The sequence below is a fragment of the Eutrigla gurnardus genome, assembly GCF_963514095.1.
Source record: "Eutrigla gurnardus genome assembly, chromosome: 7".
Classification (NCBI taxonomy): Eukaryota; Metazoa; Chordata; class Actinopteri; order Perciformes; family Triglidae; genus Eutrigla; species Eutrigla gurnardus.
The window spans coordinates 4,276,818-4,298,869 of NC_139921.1; the positions used below are offsets into that span (position 1 = coordinate 4,276,818).

General features: G+C 42.0%; 1 protein-coding gene across 1 annotated transcript in view; it reads right to left on the reverse strand.

Moving 5' to 3' along the window:
• LOC311016319 (uncharacterized protein) overlaps window positions 1-22,052 on the reverse strand; it is a 558,990-nt gene that overhangs the window by 494,182 nt on the left and 42,756 nt on the right. The window contains exons 4-5 of the mRNA XM_084013943.1: window positions 3,384-3,506; window positions 1,504-1,626 (exon numbers count right to left, since the gene is read on the reverse strand). Of these exons, the coding sequence (XP_083870069.1) occupies window positions 1,504-1,626; window positions 3,384-3,506 (246 nt within the window). The remainder of the gene's footprint in view (window positions 1-1,503; window positions 1,627-3,383; window positions 3,507-22,052) is intronic.

Genomic DNA, 22,052 nt, shown 5'->3' on the forward strand with positions numbered 1-22,052 from the left:
GAGTCTTCAAAAGTTTCAGTATATTCTCCAAAAGTGTCCATTTCTGTGAGATTGAAGAAACTAGCACTGCAGGCTACTCTGCGTCTGTAGCAATGACAGCAGGTAAACAAACTATTATAGAACCGGTAACTTATAAGTGCTAGGTGATATCAGTCTGCCGCTGCCATAGCCTACTAGGAAGTATGACACGCTGCTGCTGCTGCTGAGACATAAATCCTTAAAAATGCAAGGTCGGTTTTATTTCAAACATTCTATCAACACAGATATGTACATCGATAGTCTGCCGTTACAATTGATTTGCCGCAGGTGCACTGTGGAGTCGGTATGAGTTTTTTAATGCCATGCTAGCTAGAATAGATTGACTTGCGCTAGCCATAGCACAAGCGAACTCGGCAACTAGAAGAACTGAATGAAATTTCTTGAAAACGTCTCCAGACGTCTCAAACACACTGGCTGACTTGGAAAATAGGTCTTATGTCCAAAATTCCGAACTATCCCTTTAACAACCAAACTAATGCCATCAAAGCAATGCTAGCAGGAATTCAGTTTCTGTGAACTGTGTTCTGTTGCTACAATAAACATTTTAAACGTGAGTTGTCTGACTGAAATGAGTTTGCTCTGTTTATCATTACATTGATGAGTGTTCTGAGAGTTTATGCTAGTGTCAGGATCAATACTATAAATGGATCTGGGTCACATGAGACCATGTTGTGGACATGTGAAGACTCGTCTTAGTGCTGCACTCAGAGTGTTGCTAGCATATTGTTGGGTTTGTGGTTCGTAGCTGAGCCAAAGGGAAATATCTCCCGTTGACAAGTCAAATCTAAGGTCCATCCTATTATCTGGAGCTTTGAACAATTCTGTTCCATTAGAACCTTATGGGGTGCCAATGATGTGGAAACAAAGTTATGACTTGTGAAAAAACTTTATATTTTGCTTGCAAAAACTCCACTGGGCATCTGACGGTTCTGATCTCCAAGTAGTCCACCATCTCCTGATAATAGACACCTCCTCACGCATTATCAGCTACATTAAAACCTAAAATAAGAGTTTGGTGGATATAAAGTGTCTTACTTTACTACACTACAACCTCCCTTGAGTGACAGGAAGACGAGTTTGATGTCTTTTGGTTGGTTTGGTTTGGAGTATTTTTGTTCTTAACTTAGCTTAGCCTCCCCTCTACTTTTCTTTGTCATTAGCCTTCACCTTCGCTAAGTTAGCTTTCTCGTCTTTTCTTTCAAAAGGTTTTGACCTCACTGTCTCTTTAAGGTTTGTTAATATCTTTATTATTTATTAAGTGATAGTTTAATCTCAATAAAAAAATTAATTTAATTGGTCCCCTGTTAGAGCTTCAGTGAAACGCACTGTCTCTCTCTCATATCATCGTGGCTCAGAAGACCTAACAGTTTGCAGGATTCAGGGCTGGTGGACTCGGAGTTATTGTTTAAGGGGCTAGTCTAGACCTGATTCATCCTGTAAGGAGAGTTCAGTTTCATTTCTTACCTTCCATCAGCAGCTTGTTCAGCTTTAAAAAGAATAGGGCAACCCATAGACTGGTCACTCTTTAATGATACACAGCTGGGTCCAGGTCCAGGTCCAAGGGAGTCTGGTCTCTGCTGCTGCATCCTGATACAATAAATACAATTTAATGAAATACTTTTCCCAAGATTCTCACTAGTTAAGCTTCATTCATCACAATATAAGCCACAACATGACGTTTTCAAAAAACGTTATTATCACAATACAATATTATTGTGATACATAAGTAAACCCCCCCCCCCCCTCCCTTCCTATCTGCAATGTCACGAGTGATGCAAATAAACACAAATTACCTGCTGTAAAACTAAGTAATGTGAGGTGAAAGTTGCATTGTGGGAGGTGTTTGGCAGTTCAGACCATCACATTATTCATTCAGCAGACTTGACTTAAAGTCTGGGTAAGCCAAAATCAGTCATTTTCTTCTAAACACGTTAAATGAGTTATAACATGTCCCCTTAACTCATGTAAAAAGCCATCAACCATATACTATGTAATTGTGGAGCTAGGCATCTGAAACGTTTCTGTGTCTTGGATTTAATGGGCGGGTCTGAAATCACTTTGGCGTTACGTATCTCTATTGTAGTTAGCATAAGCCCTCCCCTGCTGTATAAATATATACCGTAAATCCTCTAATACTGGCCTGTATTCTATTACCGGGCGGTTTCTAACATTGGCCAGTCTCGCTGTCGGCAGAGGTAAATAACGGCTGGTCTCTAATGGAGTCCGGGTTAAGTGGCCACAGGCAGCGTTATTTCCACGCTTCCCATTCATTGTCAGCCGTGCAATGCCTTCGCGTCGCAGAGATTTTGGCTGAAGCTGTATTAGAGGATTTACGGTATGTAAGAAGCCCTGCAATGCATTTGCCTCACGGAGAGTGTGGAGAGACGGTGCGGAGCCGCCTCCCGCAAGCTCTCGAAAATCTTTTAAACTGACCGTTGTCGATCTAAAATAAAGACAGATTCAGCAGCTGTTTAAGAAATGCATTACGGTGAACTATTGTCAGAAAATAAGAGAAAGTTTCCAAACGAGCCGCCATGTTGGTCGGTTTGAAATCTGGGAGCAGAGAGGACAGCTGTGAAAGCGATCGACCAATCAGGTGCAGCCATGAAGTGTGCGCGTGATTGTATGAAGGAGAGCGCCTGTCAATCATCCTCCTAGTGGCATTCATTTATTTGTTTATTCATTCTACTGGTAGTCCCCCCTGCGCATGGGCGGGGTTCCAGCGCCTCTAACTGACACGCCCCAGCGTTTGAGAGAAGACAGAAGTGCTTGTTTTTTCATGACTTTGAGACCTAATTTCATATATTTGGCAATTTTTTTAAACTCTCAAAGTTGGCAGGGTGAATAACAACACACTGTTCTGTGGTATGCCAAACTCAGAACACATATTTGTTCTTACTTTACCTGGATTTTAATGTTGATGGATGCTGTGTTTTTGTGGTTCAACAGACCAACAGAGAATCTGAATTTCCCAGTAAAACTTTCATTCCTGTCATTCAATATTTGAAGCTGATCAGCTGAAGTGTCAGCGGGTTACAGTGTTGGTCTAGGTGGATGTCAGGTAGTAGTGTAACGACTCATGCGATGCATCGATGAATCGATTGTCAGTTCTATCAATTCAACTAAATCGATCTGCTAAAATAAATAAATAGAATCGTTTTGGCTTCACCAATAATCAATATAAATTAGTTGAATCTTATGAATCACGATTCTTAATAATGATTGTTTTAAGACTTTTAAGACACTCTCTCCCCTGCCAGCATGTAGCCTATTGAAAAATCTTGTTTAAGGGGCTAGTCTAGACCTGATTCATCCTGTAAGGAGAGTTCAGTTTAATTTCTTACTTTCCATCAGCAGCTTGTTCAGCTTTAAAAAGAATAGGGCAACCCATAGACTGGTCACTCTTTATGGATACACAGCTGGGTCCAGGTCCAGGTCCAAGATAGTCTGGTCTCTGCTGCTGCATCCTGATACAATAAATACAATTTAAGGAAATACTTTTCCCAAGATTCTCACTAGTTAAGCTTCATACATCACAATATAAGCCACAACACGAAATTATCAAAATAAAAACATTATCACAATACAATATTATCGTGATACATAAGTTCTTCACCTCAGGACAGTCAGATAATAAAAAGGTTCAATTTTAAACTCAATAAAGCGATCTAGTTAATATTATGTATGTTTATGTTGTTGAGTGAGAACCATGATGGTGGAGTGATCTGAGTCCTGGACTCTTCGAGATCCTCGTCTCACCTCTGAGCTTTGGTCTGGCTGTCATGTCCCCCATCCTGAGTGGTTTTAGAGGGAAGGACTCCGTCCTCTCGGTCCTCACACTGATTCATAGCAGAGTCTCCACCTACAGGCAGAGATGCACACTGTCACTATGGCAACACTGACAGCAGAGAGGCAAAGTCCCGCCCCTTCCTGTGTCTCCAATGGGACCTCATTTCTTGAAAATTATGAACTGTAGTTAACGGCGAGAGCAATAATGTTTTAGTCCCGTTAGCTTTAGACCATGGATGCACAATATTATCGGCAAGGTATCGGTATCGGACGATATTAACGTTAAAACGTATTATCGGTTATCGGTTAACACACCGATATATTAAACCGATAAATAAAGATGGCTGCTTCCTTGATTAAATCAGATGAAATGCCCGAGGGCACGAGGATTGCGTGGCCACATCGCGATGGCCACATCGCAAAGCCACACGTCACCTACTTCAACTTGCAGCAGAGCGAGGGAGAAGTTTAAAATGTCGTTTGTGTGTACGTTTTTTAAGGTGTCGAAAACGGATAGCAAAGTTTGTATTTGCAACGATTGTTCAGCGTCGGTGATGCGAGGAGAAGCCAACACGCATTCTTTTAACACGTAAGTCGCAGTCGGCAAAATTTGTTTGATCATATTCCCTGAAGCCAACACTATACGGCGAGTCAGAGGTAACGCCAAGCTAAAGCTGTTGTCTAAAGCTAACGTTGGTTTTGTTGTCTAAAGCTTATGTTGGTATTGTTGTCTAAAGCTAACTTTCCGGGGTGTGTGAGGCTCCGCAGGTGAGGCGGAGGTGTAATCAGCTGAGCAGGGCAGGAAGGCTTTGTGTGCGCACGCTAAGTCGACGGACGCTTCATGAAGAAGCGGGTGTGGAAGAAAACTCTCCAGGTCCAATTCTATGGCTGGTTCAAATGACGTTTAATCACTGACAGTGGAGAAAAGAAATTCACAGTGTATCCATGAAGATCCATTCTGAATAGTTTGGTGCAAAAGAGTTTTATAGACAGAACCAAAGGGGCAGGTCTAAGCAGTGGATTTACATAGATTCAATACGCGTCTCTCCCAAGAGGAAGAGACGTCCCGAGACAACAGAAAGGTGTGACTTCCCTCGGAACAGCTGGGTTCTTTCTACATAATGACACATCAGGGGTCATTCATGAAGGCCTTGATCAAGTATGTGAGATACAGGTGTTTCGGAGACGGTCCAGGAAGGGGGACAATTCAAAGGGTCTTTTCATCAAGAATAACATGTCAACCACAATCAAATAGGGACAGCAGGACATTTGATGAGTACAAGAGAAAGGAATATTAGTATTAGATTCAAATAAGAATTGTAAGGTAACGCATTTTCTTCTACACGGGCAAGAAACGGGTTTGCTCCGCTGATCTGTGAGCGTGCGGGGATGTTATTCATAGAAATGCACTGTTAAAATATTTCAGTTAAAAGGGTGTGTTAAATAGATTATGAGTTAATTATTTGGTACAATATCAATAAAACTGTGACGCTGTGTGCTGTAAAACCTGTTAAAACATGTAGTTTACTTGTAATTGTACTAGTGTACTCCATGCCGTTTATCGATAAGAGAAGACACGGAATCTGGTGCACACGCACTGACGAGCACTCGATGGGAGGGAGCCGAGGAGCTCGGTGGTAGAGGGGGGACGCATGAGTGTTGTAAACATTCAAAATGTGACTCGATCTGCCAGACTTGCCAACTGCTAGTGATGTCAAAATGAAGCTTCGTGAAGCATTTTCTTTATCTTCTGAGCCCAAAAGATGGCGCTCTCTGTTCAACAAAGGGTTGAAGGTCGATATATTTCCATTGCTTTCAACCCTTTGTTGAACAGAGAGCGCCATCTATTGGGCTCAGAAAATAAAGAAAATGCTTCACGAAGCTTCAATTGGACATCACTACCTACTGCACTTTTATTGTCCATTTGAAGAATTGTCATCCGTTACAAGTTTGTATAGATTTATATATATATCGGTATCGGTTATCAGCCAAATAAGTTATAAAATATCAGCATATCGGATATCTGCACTATCTATTCAAATGTGTAATCCGCCATTCGAGTCGGTCATTCTTTTACCATTCTGATTGGTGGAGGCTAGCAGCTTGACTAGCGAATCAGTGAAGCCCGGAAGTGACGATGGTAAACATACCAGATAAACACTGGAATCGAAGAAGATGTTGACACACACTCTCAACGCATTGTTTTGGCATCGCTTGACTGTTTTTCTTCGTTTGAATAATGTGGACTGAAGCGCTTGAGCAACAATTTATCGCCATGGTGGAGGATAGACCGTCGCTGTTTGTGGTCGCTGGCAAGACCTATTCCAACAAGCAGGTCAAAATGGAAAGCTGGCGCCAGATATCAGAGGCGTTGAATCTACCGGGTAAGATCTGTATTTGTATACAAATATCGCATTTGTATGTAGCCTACATCCCACATTAGTACGATGTGTAGGGGCAAAGGGCAACGTTTGCAGCTTCGAAACATTACCTTTCTTTTGATCGAAATAGCCTGTGAGCTAGCTGCTAACCAATGTGTAGCCCACTCTCGCGTTTGACCTTCGGATTCCTCAGACATAGGATGTGCCTGCTATTTACTTTTTTTGACCTGTGTATTTGCAGGCTTTTGTAAGTGTTATTGTGTAGGTTGATACTTTGTGTTGAGGCAAGACCAGAATTTAATTAAACTCTAAACTGTATAAACTTTTCAGTGAAAGAGCTGAGGAAGAAATGGGACTCCCTCCGAACCCAGTTCACCCGCTACAAAAAGCTCCCTCCATCAGGAAGTGGAGCTTCAGAGAAGACGCCCAGACAGATATGGGTTTTACGAAGGATGCAGTTCCTCGAGCCACACATGCAGAGGAGAGAAAGCAGATCAAACCTCACTCAGGTAACTTTGGCTCTCCCGTTGTTGAATAGTACTCATTTGTCGTCTGAATGAAGCTCGATTAGTGTTCACTGCCGACTTATCATATATTCTTAAGAATTTAGAAGCTTTGGCACTGACAAAAAATGTGCTTCTGTGTTGTTTATGAATGCTTTGATCCATGATATAATATATATTATCATTTTTTAGGAACCCACAGCCCCCAATGACACTAGTACCAGTAGGCCTACAGGCGCCAGGTTCGATGACCAGGACCAGAGTGAACGCGAGGAGGATCAGACCTCATCAATCGAATCACCATTGGCCGAATCAACCGTGTGTGAAGAGACCATCCACCAAGAGACACAGTCCCGAGCAGGGCCTTCTTCTAAGCGTAGAAGGTCTTCTCCCCAGTCCCCAGATAACACAGACCTCTTGCGCATAATAGGGGCTGCACTCACGAGGAAAGCAGAGATGAGGGCGGATGATGCCATCACAGCGACCCTCAAAATCCTTGAGGTTAAGCTAAGGCAGGTGCCACCAGAACTCTTGGCGAGCCTTGAGCATGAAATGCTCAACGTCATTTTTAATATCACCACAAAGCACAACCAGGAACGCACTCACTTGGGAGAACTGGGTCCTTGAGGCTTTTTTATTTGATATTGTACTTTACTTACTTATATTTATACATTGTCTTGAGCTTTTGTAGTTTGTTATTGCTTGCCTTTTATATTCTATACATTTTATACTTGACACTTTTGCATGTTGTACTTAACTTTATTTATATTTATACTTTAAGCTTTTGTATTTTGATATTGCATGCCTTTTGTATTTTATACTTTATACTTCTTACAATAAAACATGTCTTTGAAAAAGCAAATCTCCCTGCATTTTCATATCCACTGCAACCCCATTTCAACATTGTCTACACATTCCATTCATTCCATGATCTCCTTCCCAAATAACAACTATTCAGCAATAATGTCTAGCTATTCTCATTGTAATGTCTATCTATGACAAGTGAAGACCGCTAGCTTGGTCGTCTGGTCCTCTATTCAACCCATGATCTCCTTCCCCAATAACAACTATTCAGCAATAATGTCTAGCTATTCTAATTGTAATGTCTATCTATTACAAGTGAAGACCGCTAGCTTGGTCGTCTGGTCCTCTATTCAACCCATGATCTCCTTCCCCAATAACAACTATTCAGCAATAATGTCTAGCTATTCTAATTGTAATGTCTATCTATTACAAGTGAAGACCGCTAGCTTGGTCGTCTGGTCCTCTATTCAACCCATGATCTCCTTCCCCAATAACAACTATTCAGCAATAATGTCTAGCTATTCTAATTGTAATGTCTATCTATTACAAGTGAAGACCGCTAGCTTGGTCGTCTGGTCCTCTATTCAACCCATGATCTCCTTCCCCAATAACAACTATTCAGCAATAATGTCTTGCTATTCTCATTGTAATGTTTATCACCTTCACCCTATTTCAACATAGACTAGAAGTGAATAGAGGTATGACAAGGTATTTCACACTAATATTGTCTTATATAATAGACCATGGACTGCTCCTTTTGCATGTGAGCCAGTCACAAATGCTGATTTGATGATGCTACATGAGTCAATTATGATTGATATGATTTTTATTCATCTTTCAGAATAATCACAGCAGGCAGCACACAAACAGCACACAGTCAATCTGTCCTGTATCATGTCCCATTGAAAAGGCCACAGTTGACATTATATTTACAATATTTACAATAACCACAGTATATCCACAGTATATACCACAGTTGAAACCCAACACAGTCAATCTGTCCTATATCTTGTCCCACTGAAAAGGCACTGCACCATGTTCAGACATAAAATGTGTACATAGCCCATCCCTAATCTGTTTGGCTCTTGCTGCTGTATTCGTGGTCTGTGGCAAGTGGGCTTGTTGTAGGGCAGGGTCTTGCCGCCATCTTCCTGGAAAAATGCCTCCATCTGGTCCTTCCCGGTCTAGAATGTCTGCCATGTATGCAGCTCTGCTCTCACTCCGTAGGAAGTTATGCAGAGCACAACAAGCCAGGACAATGGACTCCACTTTGACCATGTCTCTGATGTTGATGGTGGTAAGCAAGACACGGAAGCGCGTGGCCATAATTCCAAATGCATTTTCTACAACCCTCCGCGCTCGCGACAGCCTGTAGTTGAAGATTCGCTGATCTACACTGAGACCGCGGTTTGCATATGGTTTCATCAGGTAGTCTTTCAGCGGAAACGCTTCATCTGCCACAATACAGTATGGAGACAGCTTGTCAGATCCGGGAAGTGGTGCAGGGGGAGGGATGTTTGTGGTTTTGTTTACCAGGGCTTCTGCTAAGGTGCAACCACGAAACACTCCACCATCGGAAACTCTTCCATTACAACCAACATCCACATACAGAAATCTGTAATTGCTGTCGACCAGTGCCATCAGGACAATGGAGAAGTTGTGCTTGTAGTTGTAGTATGTGGAACCAGACCTTGGTGGGGGGCGAATATTTACATGTTTCCCATCCAGAGCACCCAGGCAATTTGGGAAGTTCCACTCCGACATGAATCCACTGGCAACCTGCTGCCACTCATCAGCTGTGTCTGGGCACTGAAAACAAGAAAAAAAATAACAACAGTGAATACCAAAGGCTGATGTGTTTATCTGGTTTGAAAAACGTCCGGACAAACGACAATATGCATATTTGCACAGCATTAGGCTACCGTGTCTGATGTCGACGTAAAATAAAATCGCACATACCTTCATATATTTCTCTCTTAAGACCTGGTAGATGGCTTCACAGGTTTCAGGGACGAATTCCGTGATTGTAGAGTGACCCATTCGAAACTGATAAGAAAGACTCTTGAAGCTTTCTCCTGCAATTACAAACGAACACATTGCTTGGTTAATTATACGGAAGTATAATAAAGTATAATGTCCTGTTCAGGTGCCGAGAAAGGACCCGAACTAAAAAAGTAATACAAACAGCTTATCTTACCTGTTGCGAGGAAACGCAGTGTGACCATCAGACGTTCACCGACAGATATACAATCACGGTAGTTGGTGTTGCATCGCTGGATAATCGGTCGGACAAGTTCTTCCAGCATGTGGAACTTATCAGGAAAGAGCCGAGCGAAATTTCTGAAATCACCTGGCTCGTCCATCTTCAGTTCCCGACACCAATTTGGATAAACTCCTTGGGCTGCTCGCTGTTGTATCCACGGCTTCACCCACTTAGTGCGCCTAACTGTTCTCTTTCTTTTTCGCTTACGACTGTCTTCTTCCATAAGAATAAGTGCGAGAGCTGACAAGGCCAGTGTCTCCGTATCGACATCATCCAACATTTTAGATTTTTCCGTTCAGAGAGTAATCAAAACTACAGTCTACAACCTCACTCTGCTGACAACAGTGACTGGTGAGGACAGCGTGCTCTGTGTTATGGTCTAGGGAGGACCGCCTACTTCCGGTTTTCGTGTTTTTTGGCCCACAATACAGATTAGCGCCGCCTGTTGTTTTGGAGACATTCCATCTCGCGCAAGCGCGGAACGGTATGGCGTCGGCTGTAATTCCGTAGGTGTGAACCGCCCATGTCGTTGTTCGAGTCGGCCATATTAAGTAGCCGACGCCGAATTTACCGACGCGAGTCGGGCAGTTCTTCCGGTGTGGACACAGCTTTAGACAACAAAACCAAAGTTATATTTAGACAACAAAAACAAGGTTAGGTTTAGACAACAAAACCAAAGTTATATTTAGACAACAAAAACAAGGTTAGGTTTAGACAACAAAACCAACGTTAGCTTTAGACAACAAAACCAACGATAGGTTTAGACAACAAAACCAACATTAAAACTGCAAGCAGTGATGTGACGGGCCCTCGCTCATATGCGGTCGTGGAGTGCCTGCGGTCACATGGCAGTGCCGCCTCCTTGTGGCGCAAGTTTAGACACAAGCAGTTGACATTCAAAGCCATCTGTCTCCCTGACTGATGTCTGAGGTAGGGATTGACCGATACAAATTTTTTAGGGCCGATGCCGATACTGATTTTCTGATCATCAGCCTTGGCCGATGACCGATACAGCCTGCCGATTTTCTTGAGCCGATATTACTTTTGCTCCCTCAATTTATGTTAAAAATTACACTGATAACAAATGTTAAAAGTTTCAATTTAAAAAGGAACATTTATTGAACTTAAAAAAGGTGAGGTAGAACAAGAACAAGTAGTAGAACAATATTTAACAAATATTAACAACAGGTGAGGTAGAACAAGTAAAGTGCTGAAAAAGTGTCAGCCAGTACTAAACAACAACAAGACGGACTTGTGTGCATGTCCAGTGTTTCCCCTATCATTGTACAGGCCATAAAATCAATACGCCAAAAATAAGCCACCTATCAATTCATTCATAAATCAATAATCATTAACATTAGGAGCGCCTCCGTGCAGCACAGTGTAGACTTGCTCCGCAAGAAGCGCAGCCACAACAATCCTCGCCACGCGCTCCCGCTACGTTCTTCTTCGTGTACTTTACGCGCTTGATGTTGTTCTGATGCCGTTCCGCCTCGTTTAACCACCACAATGTCGCTTTCTACTTTGAAAACACGGAGTTGACACTGTATTTTGATAAGCTGTTGCACTCTTCAGACTTGTGGTGTGAGCGGAACCGGACCGGTACCGGAACCGGACCGGCTTCCACGCTGCCTGCTCGCACAGATCTGCTCTTGCGCACATGCACTGATGCAGGTCTTCTTCTTCTTCTTCTTCTGTTGGATTTGATTGGCGGCTGGCATCCAGTTTACAGGTGCATTGCCGCCACCTACCGGACTGGAGTGTGGTCCATTCGATGTGCAGTTAGGATAGATGACAAAAAATAAAATAAAATAAATAAATAATAAATAAATAAATATATATATATATATATATATATATATATATATATATATATATACCTATATATACATATTTAAACCCTATCCATTAATCCTGTTTCCCTCAAGTAGTTGCTCACATACCTGCTACTACTCTCATGCATGTTTCCCGGGAAGTAATCTGAAGCAACAGAGGCAGGACAGAGAGGCAGGACAGAGAAGCAGCACCAATCTGTTAAAAATCCCAACAATCCTCCACATTTTCTTTACCAAAGTGTCATTACTTTAGGTGAAGTCAAGTCTTATAGTACATGTTGGTGGTATTTGCAACTGATTGACAATTCACCAATCTCTATTTGTGTTGAGAGGAAACCTACAGCTATCCAAAACACATTGGAGCCACCACCAGACTAGCAGGCCTGGAGCTCCCACCACCACCAGGCTAGCAGGCCTCCAAGGAGCTACCACCACCACCATCAGGCTAGTAGGCCTGGAGCTCCCATCACCAGGCTAGCAGGTCTCCAAGGAGCTACCACCACCACCACCACCACCACCAGGCTAGTAGGCCTGGAGCTCCCATCACCAGGCCAGCAGGCCTCCAAGGAGCTACCACCACCACCAGGCCAGCAGGCCTCCAAGGAGCTACCACCACCACCAGGCTAGCAGGCCTCAAAGGAGCTACCACCACCATCAGGCTAGCAGGTCTCCAAGGAGCTACCACCACCACCATCAGGCTAGCAGGCCTCCAAGGAGCTACCACCACCACCATCAGGCTAGCAGGCCTCCAAGGAGCTACCACCACCACCATCAGGCTAGCAGGCCTCCAAGGAGCTCCCACCACCACCATCAGGCTAGCAGGCCTCCAAGGAGCTACCACCACCACCATCAGGCTAGCAGGCCTCCAAGGAGCTACCACCACCACCAGGCTAGCAGGCCTCCAAGGATCTCCCACCACCACCATCAGGCTAGCAGGTCTCCAAGGAGCTCCTACCACCACCATCAGGCTAGCAGGCCTCCAAGGAGCTCCCACCACCACCATCAGGCTCGCAGGCCTCCAAGGAGCTCCTACCACCACCATCAGGCTAGTAGGCCTTGGCGAGCTACCACCAAGGAAGCTACCAACCAACTCTCCACCATGCCACCCAAAAAAGCCAGCAACCCAGAGGATGAAGTAGTGTCACTCTCAGTTCTTCATGAACTGCTTGATCAACAAAAATCTTCTACAAAGACCTGTTGGAACAGCAGGAAAAGTCATTCAAATCATTTGTTCAGATGATTATGGACTCCACCAACAAACGTCTGGACAGTCTGAGCAATGATGTTGGCAGGCTTACTCAGAGTGTGGAATTCTCTCAAGCTGAACTTGAGGATTTAAAGATTGGATATAAAACCTCCCTGGACTGCCACAAAACAGTAGGGGTGTAACGGTACACAAAAATCTCGGTTCGGTACGTACCTCGGTTTTGAGGTCACGGTTCGGTTCATTTTCGGTACAGTAAGAAAACAAAATGCAAAATATAAATGTGCTAGTTGTTTATTACTTTTGTGCTTTTAACAGTAGGAACATGCACTGGAGCTAGAATGCTGCTCAAAAATATAAATACAAGTATTTAAAATATTTATTTAAAAAATAAAAATAACAGACTGTTTCTTTAAAAAAAAATCTCCATCTGATGTGCAAAATTGAACAGTTGCAACACTAAACAGTTTCAAGTTGTTGCTCAGATTAAATAACATGAATAAGGCTCAGACTGTTTTTTTAAAAACAAATCTTTTCTCCATCTGATGTGCAAAATTGAACAGGGCAGGGAGAGGCTGTTTAAATGCGGTGGGGAGTCTTTGAGAGAGTCGGCGTCCGTGACATGAGTCTCCTTGGTGTGGTCGCTCGAATCGGCCCACGTCGGCGTTCATTTCAGCCGATTCAAATGTGTAATCCGCCATTCGAGTCGGCCATATTAAGTAGCCCGACTTCATTTACCGACGCGAGTCGGGCAGTCGGTGCGGTGTGGACCCGCCTTAACGCTACGCTCGTCTTTCTCCTCGTTGTAGCGATGTTCACGTGGGGGTGGTGCCGTTTCAAATGCGTCAACAGGTTTGACGTGTTGCCAGAAATATACCCGACCTCACATGAACAATGTCGGCAAACCGCTTTGCCGAAGTGTTCCCAAACGGGAGACCTTAATGTCGCGGGAGGGTCCTCCAACTCTGGCTTGTTGCCAACGCTAGCGGCGTTAGCCATGACGTCCGCTACTACTGCTGTTTATTGTGTCGCGGTGTGCGCAACTGCGCATGTGCGGCTGCAGCACGCTCCACAAATGCGGTCCTCTACTTAATATGTCCGTATGGAAACTCGTTCGGTACGCCTCCGTTCCGAACCGAGCACCCCGTACCGAAACGGTTCAATACAAATACATGTACCGTTACACCCCTACAAAACAGTGAGTAAAGATTTGGACAACATGCAATCTTCTCTCAGTAATCTGTCAGCTAAATGTGATTATTTAGAAAACCAAACCAGACGTAACAATCTAATATTTGATGGCATCCCTGATTCCAAAACTGAATCAGGGCATGAATCTGAGATCAAGGTAAAAAAAACTAATCACAGTACATCTAAAGATGGATCCCTCTCACATTGAGTTAGAAAGAGCCCATAGGATCGGGAAGTTTGACGCTGAAGGTCGACCTAGATCTGTGATGGTGAAACTTCTTAGGTTTAAAGACAAAGAGGAGATTCTAAAAAGAGCCAAATATCTGAAGGGTTCTAAGCTCTATATCAACGAGGACTTTTCAGAAAAGGTCCGGCTTAGAAGGAAAGATCTTCTCCCCCAGCTCAGAGAGGCACGAAACCAAGGTAACGTGGCCTACCTGAAATATGACCAGCTAGTGGTGCATCCCCCCCGCACTGCTCCAAGCACTTCCTAACTAAGCTGAATATTTAATACATTTATTTTAGTAACCTTTTTCTTTCTTGGTTATGAACACTTCACTCCGATCTCTATCTATAAGTACTAGCTGCTCTCATGAAGATAAATATCTTCTTCCCCTCTCTGATGCTGACCCTGATGCTAACTGCAATGTTTTAAACAAGGCCCCTTACCCTGCTCTTATTTTTCTGAGGACTCCTTAAAGTCTTTCTGTGTGGATAAAAAGATTGCTAATGACAACTGTTTTTCTTTGTTTCACCTTAATATTCGTAGTTTACCTAAACATTTTGATAGTTTTATCGATTATCTTGGTATGCTGCCAGTTGATTTTTCAGTTATAGGCTTGACTGAAACATGGCTGAATAGCCAAAAAGTTTCTATGTTTCCCATGAGTAATTATAATCACTATCCCTGTTTCAGACCTGTGCATTGTGGAGGAGGTGTATCTCTCTTTGTTAAGGAGGACATCAAATCCTCCCTTCGAAATGATCTTGTTATGATGGTGGGAGATGAAGCAGAGGCTGTTTTTTTTAGAGCTTGTTGAGCCTTCTTCTAACAAGGTCTTTATTATTGGATGCATTTATAGACCACCTAATTCTAATATCAATCGTTTTATTGACAGCTTTTATTCTACCCTCAGTAAGATTACCACTGAAAAAAAAACTTGCTATATTATGGGTGATTTTAATATTAATCTCCTAAATAATCAGTCATCTCAATTTATTAATCATCTCAATGCTGCATCTTTCATCTCCCTCATAACAAAGGCTACCAGAATCACTGCCTCAAATGAAACACTGATTGACAATATATTTACTAATTCCTATTGTGCTGCGGGGATACCTGGCATTTTGTTCTGTGACTTATCTGACCACCTTTCTGTGTTTTATCTCGAGCCCATAAATGGGAAATCAAATTCATCTACTAGACCTGGTGACATTTTCCTCCGTAAATTTAATAATAGTAACATGAGTAGGTTCATTGATAGATTATCCATTGTTAGTTGGTCTGAAGTTGTAAATGAAAATGAAACTCAAATGGCTTATGACATCTTCCATGCTATATATTTTAGGATCTTTGATGATGCTTTTCCACTTCAAAGAACTAAAAATAAATTAAATAATCCAAGTAAATCCTGGTTAACCAACGGGCTGAAACGGTCTATTGCCAAGAAGCACAAACTCTACCGTGACTATCTCACCAATCCCACGCCATTATTTCTGAATCGGTATACAATTTTCAGAAATAAATTGAATCACCTGCTGAGAATAGCAAAACGTCAGTTTTATGAATTTAAATTTACTGAATCTCGGAATAACATGAAGAACACATGGAGGACTATCAATGAATTTATTCATAAAAAAACTGACAGGATTATACAAAGGGAGTTCAAAGGAATTAATAAAGCTCTCTCAGATCCCCTTGAGATAGCTAATGAATTCAATAATTTCTTTGTTTCTATTGGTCCTTCACTCGCAGTCAAGATTCCACAGACCCCACTATCCACTTCAGGGATTAAGTGCCCCTTTTCTTCTTTTGCATTTTGCCCCATCACTGAGATTGAGCTCATTGACGTTGTAAACAAAATGAAACTATCTGCACCAGGTCATGATGAATTGAAATCCTCAATACTCAAAACAAGTCTTCCATATGTCATTAAACCTCTTCTTCATATTTTTAATCTCTCCCTCGAAACTGGTATATTTCCTGCTCAGTTGAAATGGGCTAAAGTCATTCCTCTCTTCAAAGCTGATGATCCCTCAATATTTTCTAATTATAGACCGATATCTATTCTACCATGTTTTTCCAAAGTATTAGAAAAATTAGTTTATAATCGTTTGTTTAAATACCTTAATGACAATAAAATTTTATATGACCATCAGTACGGGTTCAGAGAGAATCATTCCACCTCTATGGCCCTCACCCGACTTGTAGATAATATTACCAAGGCTACCGATAATAAAGAATTAACACTTGGAGTATTTCTTGATCTATCGAAAGCCTTCGATACGGTCAATCATGATATTTTATTACAGAAACTTTCTCTTTATGGTTTATGCAGCTCAAATCTGTTATGGTTCAAAAGCTATTTGTCTGATAGAAGGCAATTTGTTTCCTGGAATAATTCTTCATCTGACTTAAAGTTGCTTTCATGTGGTTTGCCCCAAGGATCAATCTTGGGCCCTTTACTGTTTCTTATTTATGTAAATGACTTACACATGTCATCAACTAAAGCATATTTTATTCTGTTTGCAGATGACTCCAAATTTTTTTATCTGGTAGGAATGGACCTAAATTAATATCAGAAATGAACACAGAATTGTGTAAAGTTGACTTATGGTTTAAGGCAAACAAATTGTCACTTAATATAAAGAAAAGCTTGTATATGTTATTTACTCCGAGAAGTCTACACTCAACAAACTCTCTTCCTAATGTTTATATTGACAACAACATCCTGGAAAGGGTCACGGTAACAAAATTCTTAGGTATCTTAATTGATGAAAATCTTACTGGGAAGAGTCATATTCTGTCTATTTCTAACAAGATTGCTAAAAATATTGGAGTTATCAGAAGAATACGTCATCTCCTGCCTGGTAAAATCGTGATTAATTTATATTATACGATGATCTATCCTTTCATTTCATATTGTAATATTATTTGGGCAAGCACTTTCAAGAGCTCTCTCAACTGTATTCTCATTTTACAAAAGCGATTCATCAAAATGATAACATTTTCTAGCAGATTTACTAGATCCACACCTCTGTTTCAATCCCTGAGTATTCTTCCTGTTTTTGCTGTAAATACTTTTCAAATATGTATTTTTGTTTATCAATCTATTCACAAGTTACATCCAATTTGTTTCCAAACTGTATTTCAGTTCAATTCCCAGATTCATAATTTCAACACTAGATCAGCAAATAATCTTCATCCCACCTTTTTTAAGTCTACTTTCTCTCAGTTCTCAATCAGATTTAGAGGTCCGCACTTTTGGAATGCATTACCAATCCACCTTAGAAACTGCACAAGCATAAATTCATTTAAGAAACAAATAATTCACTTTCTATTGGCCCAATTGAGCAATGCATGATTCCACATACTTTTTACATCACTTTTGTTTTTCTCTCTCTCTTTTTCTAATTGTTTTGTTTTTCACATGACGGTAAACTGAATTTATGCTGAATGTTTATCTTTATACATTTATGTTGAATGCTTATCCTAACAAATGTATGTCAAATGTTTATCCTGAATTTTCACACAATATTGATTTTCTCTTTTTTAATTGTTTTATGTTCTTTTTTCATTCTGTAAATTAAATTTATGTTGAATGTTTGTCTTTTGGAGGACCACTTGACAAGCCCTTAGGGGTTTTTTTGGTTTCTCCAGCACATTTGCTTTATCTACTGTATACTTTGTATGTCTCTTGTCGTTGTCGTTCCACTTTTTTTAATATGCTGTTTTATACATCTTTTATGTGCTAAATAAAATACAATACAATACAATACAATGCTTTCTGATCTTTGCAACATGTTCCCTACCGTGAAGCTCACTTTTTCCCTATGCATTGCTGCTCTTAGTTCTTTCCTCTCTCTCTCATAACCCTTGCATTCCATGAGAACGTGTTGCACAGATTCAGGATGATCACACATTCTGCATTCACCAGTAGGATGTTTGCCGATTTGGTGTAGCGTGCTGTTAAGCGCCGTGTGTCCTAATCTGAGGCGGGTAATGACCACTTCCTCCTTCCTGCTCCTGCCCACCATTCCTTTCTTTCCCCACCTGTTTTTGTATGTTGTAGAAATGTCTTCCATTTTTAATTGTATCCCAGTAATCCTGCCAAACTTTTCGCATTTGTGATTTAATGATTGTCTTTCCTTCTGCTTTCCCTAGTGGGATGTTGATGTTTACTGCTTGTGACCTGAGTGCTTGTTTTGCAAGTATGTCTGCATCCTCATTGCCGTCAACGCCTGCATGAGCAGGAACCCACAGAAATCTGACCGTTCTCCCCCTATTGTGAAAGCTGTATAGCTTTTGGTGGATCTCCATGATCAGATCTTGCCTGCTTGACTTCATGGTCTTAATACTGTTGAGGGCTGCCCAGCTATCTGATGCTATGAGTGCTTTGGCCCTGTTGTTTCCCCCTAACCATGTCAGCGCAAGCGTGATAGACAGGAGTTCAACTGTATATACTGATGCGTGGTCTGTTGCTCGCTCCTTAATTGCCACTTTATATTCCGGAATGTACACCGCAGCTCCGGTACGCCCAGTTTCTGGCTCTTTTGATCCGTCTGTAAATATTGCTATTGTATTTGCATAATTCTGTTCGATATACTTTTGAACCACGACTCCAGTAACTCCTTGCTTTGACTTATTTTTGATCTTCTGTTGGATATTAAAGTCCACTGATGGCATCGGGAACAACCAGGGAGGAATTTCTGGTAATGAAACATTAGGAGTATACTGCATGTTGCACAAGTCAGCACTTTCTGCCTTAGCATTTCCAACCCAGCCTAAGCTCCAGAAGTTCGACTTATCATGCTCTGAGCAGTCCTCTAATATAGCCTTTGCTGGGTGAGATCGTTTATGGCCCTGCAGGTGAACCCATTATGCCAACATGAGCTTTACCCTTCTTATTCTTAATGGCTCTTCCCCCATCTCAACCTGCAGAGCTGCTACTGGGGAGGTCTTAAATGCCCCACTACATACCCTGAGTCCTTTAGCCTGCTCCACATCAAGCTTCTTAAGGTGACTTTGTGCTGCTGACATATATGCAACACTCCCATAGTCTAATCTGGTTCTCATCATGGTTTGGTATATGTTTAATAGAGATTTCCTGGTTGCACCCCAGGCATCTCAAAAGGTTATTAACATTTTTACATTTGTCTTTTGTCCTCTCAATGTGTTCTCTCCAGGTGAGCTTTTCATCAAACAGGACACCCAAAAAACGAATGACTTTGACTTGCTCCAGTGTTTTACCATATAACCTTATTGATATGTCTTTATGGCGTTTTGCGAAACATATCACTTGAGTTTTTGCAACAGATAGCTTAAATCCCCACCTATTTGCCCACTGTTCCACTGCATCAACCGCTGTCTGCAACTTCTTCTGTAGATATTTTAGATTCCTCCCCCTTACCCATAATGCCACATCATCAGCAAATAGTGATTTACTTATTCCTCCCCCCACTTCCTCAAAGATGTCATTAATCATGCAGTTGAAGAGTATTGGACTGCACACGCTTCCCTGTGGCGTTCCGTTTTCAACCATACATACTGGTGAATACTCATTCCCTACTCTGACCTCTATCGTCCTCCCAAACAGGAAGCCCAACACCCAGTTATATAGCTTCCCTCCCACTCCTAACTTATCCAGTTTAATTAGCAGGCCCTCTTTCCACAGCATGTCATACGCTTTCTCTGTCAAAGAACACAGCAACCACCATCTCTTTATTTGTCTGAGCTTTCCTAATTTCTGATTCTAGGCACAACACTGAATCCATTGTATTTCTCCCTTTGCGAAACCCACTCTGACACGAGGACATAAGATCTCTACTTTCCAAGAAATACATCAACCTCTCTGTAACCATCTTTTCCATAGTTTTCCCTAATTGAGATGTAAGAGCAATAGGTCTATAGTTTGACGGGTCTGATGCAACTTTGCCTGGTTTTAAGATTGGCACTATGATCGAGTGTTTCCATGCAGCTGGAATCTCCCCTGACTCCCATACTTTATTAATTCATTTTAATATTACCTCTAGTGACCTGTCATCCATGTTGTCTAACATACAGTAGCAGATGTCATCTTTCCCTGGCGCTGACTGCCGGTCGCTGGGGATGAGCCTCTTTAACTCGTACACACTGAATGGAAGATCCAGGTACTCTTCTGTTGTGGGTTTTTTCCTGTTAACCCAGGTGTTTTGTGCTTGCATTGTATTCCTTTGTTGCCTAGCCTCTGCTGATAAGTTTTCTGAACTGTGAACTTTGATGAGTGTTTCCGCCAATAGCGTCGCTTTTTCTAAACCACTAACCGCTGTTCTACTGTTACTTGTTAATACTGGGATTGTTATATTTAGGGCCACGGTGCAATCGCACCGAGCACTGGCCCCTACAGCTATGAAATAGCTGAGGGGACCAGTGCTCGGGGCTCGGGGCGATTTTACAGCTTTAAGAGTTGTAGGACAAATTATATATAAAAACGTGCGGTTCCATCGGGATCGACGTGCCATTACTTTTCTTAGCCGAACACTAATTTTTCGCGACATAAGTCACCACGAAAAAACCACCGAAATTTTCCCATTGACTTGAATGGGACGAGCCAAAAAAAAAAAGCAGAAATCGTAGCTTTTCAAACGCCTGCTGCTCAGGCATACTTTCACCTAGAAACTCCATTTACTCTAAAACTCTAAAATGTAGACACAAGTCTGGTGTCCTGGTGTGTCAATCCGCGTTTCAATAGGTCATATAGTTTTTGACCAATCACTGTTCAACGACCATGATCGTTTTGGGAGAAATCATGAGATTAGAATGGGTGTGTATTGCGCGGAACCTTCTGGGCTAGAGTGGGTGACATCATCGCTTAGAGTGTGAGGGCTTCTCAGATTTTTTTCCTTTCCAAACTCCTCCCGGCCACAATCTTCACTCTACAGGCGTGATATTTTCCAATTTTGTAGACAAACTTGTCCTGTCTCTCACAATGTGCTCAAAAACTCTGTGAGATTTATAGAATTTGAACTAGCAACCTCTAAGCGCGGCCAAGTCTGTTTTTCTCCTCATTCGCTCCAATGCAAATCGAGAAGCAGATTTTCAAAGAAACCTGAAATGAGCAGCATTTCTAACTCGCTCTAGCGGCCACATTTCTGACACTAGGAAAAAATAAAAGTCATCAGTGTCTTCATCAGAGTCTCGTGGCGCTAACGGTGCGAAAATCTTGGCGATAGGAGTTTCGATGTGAGTGTGGCAAGCTTTTGTTCGGAGCGCCCCCAAAGCCGGAATGGAGCGATAGTGAGAGGCAGAGAGAGGCTTAAAGACAGTTACACACACGCACCAAGGGCCGTTGCTATGGTGACAGCACTCCGGAGCTCTGATCTTCATAACTGACAGCAGGTGTGCTCTGATTGGTGGACAGGAAGGAGTTGAGTGCGAAGGTACAATACATAGTACCTACTAGTTCTCAGTACTTGAGTCTCAGTAGTATTCGCTAGTACTCGCTAGTACTTGAGTGACAGCTGAGTTCAGTGACATGTACTGGGAAACAGTTGAGTGCGAAGTATTGAGGTCATACTTTCACCTAGAAACTCCATTTAAACTTTAAAATGGAGACACGAGTGGTGTGCTCTGATTGGTGGACAGTTTTTGAAGTACATCACAATACTCAAAACGGACTACTCTGACAGCTCAGTCAGCAAGCAGTCTCTGTATTTGCCTCTAAAACAACTCCGTCTCGTTTGAAATCTCGAAGAATCTCATCGTAATGTATATACACTCCGGCAGTAGCCCCCGTGGCCCTTTCAAAATTTCCCGGCGGGGGAATTTTCTAGTCCTTCTTATTC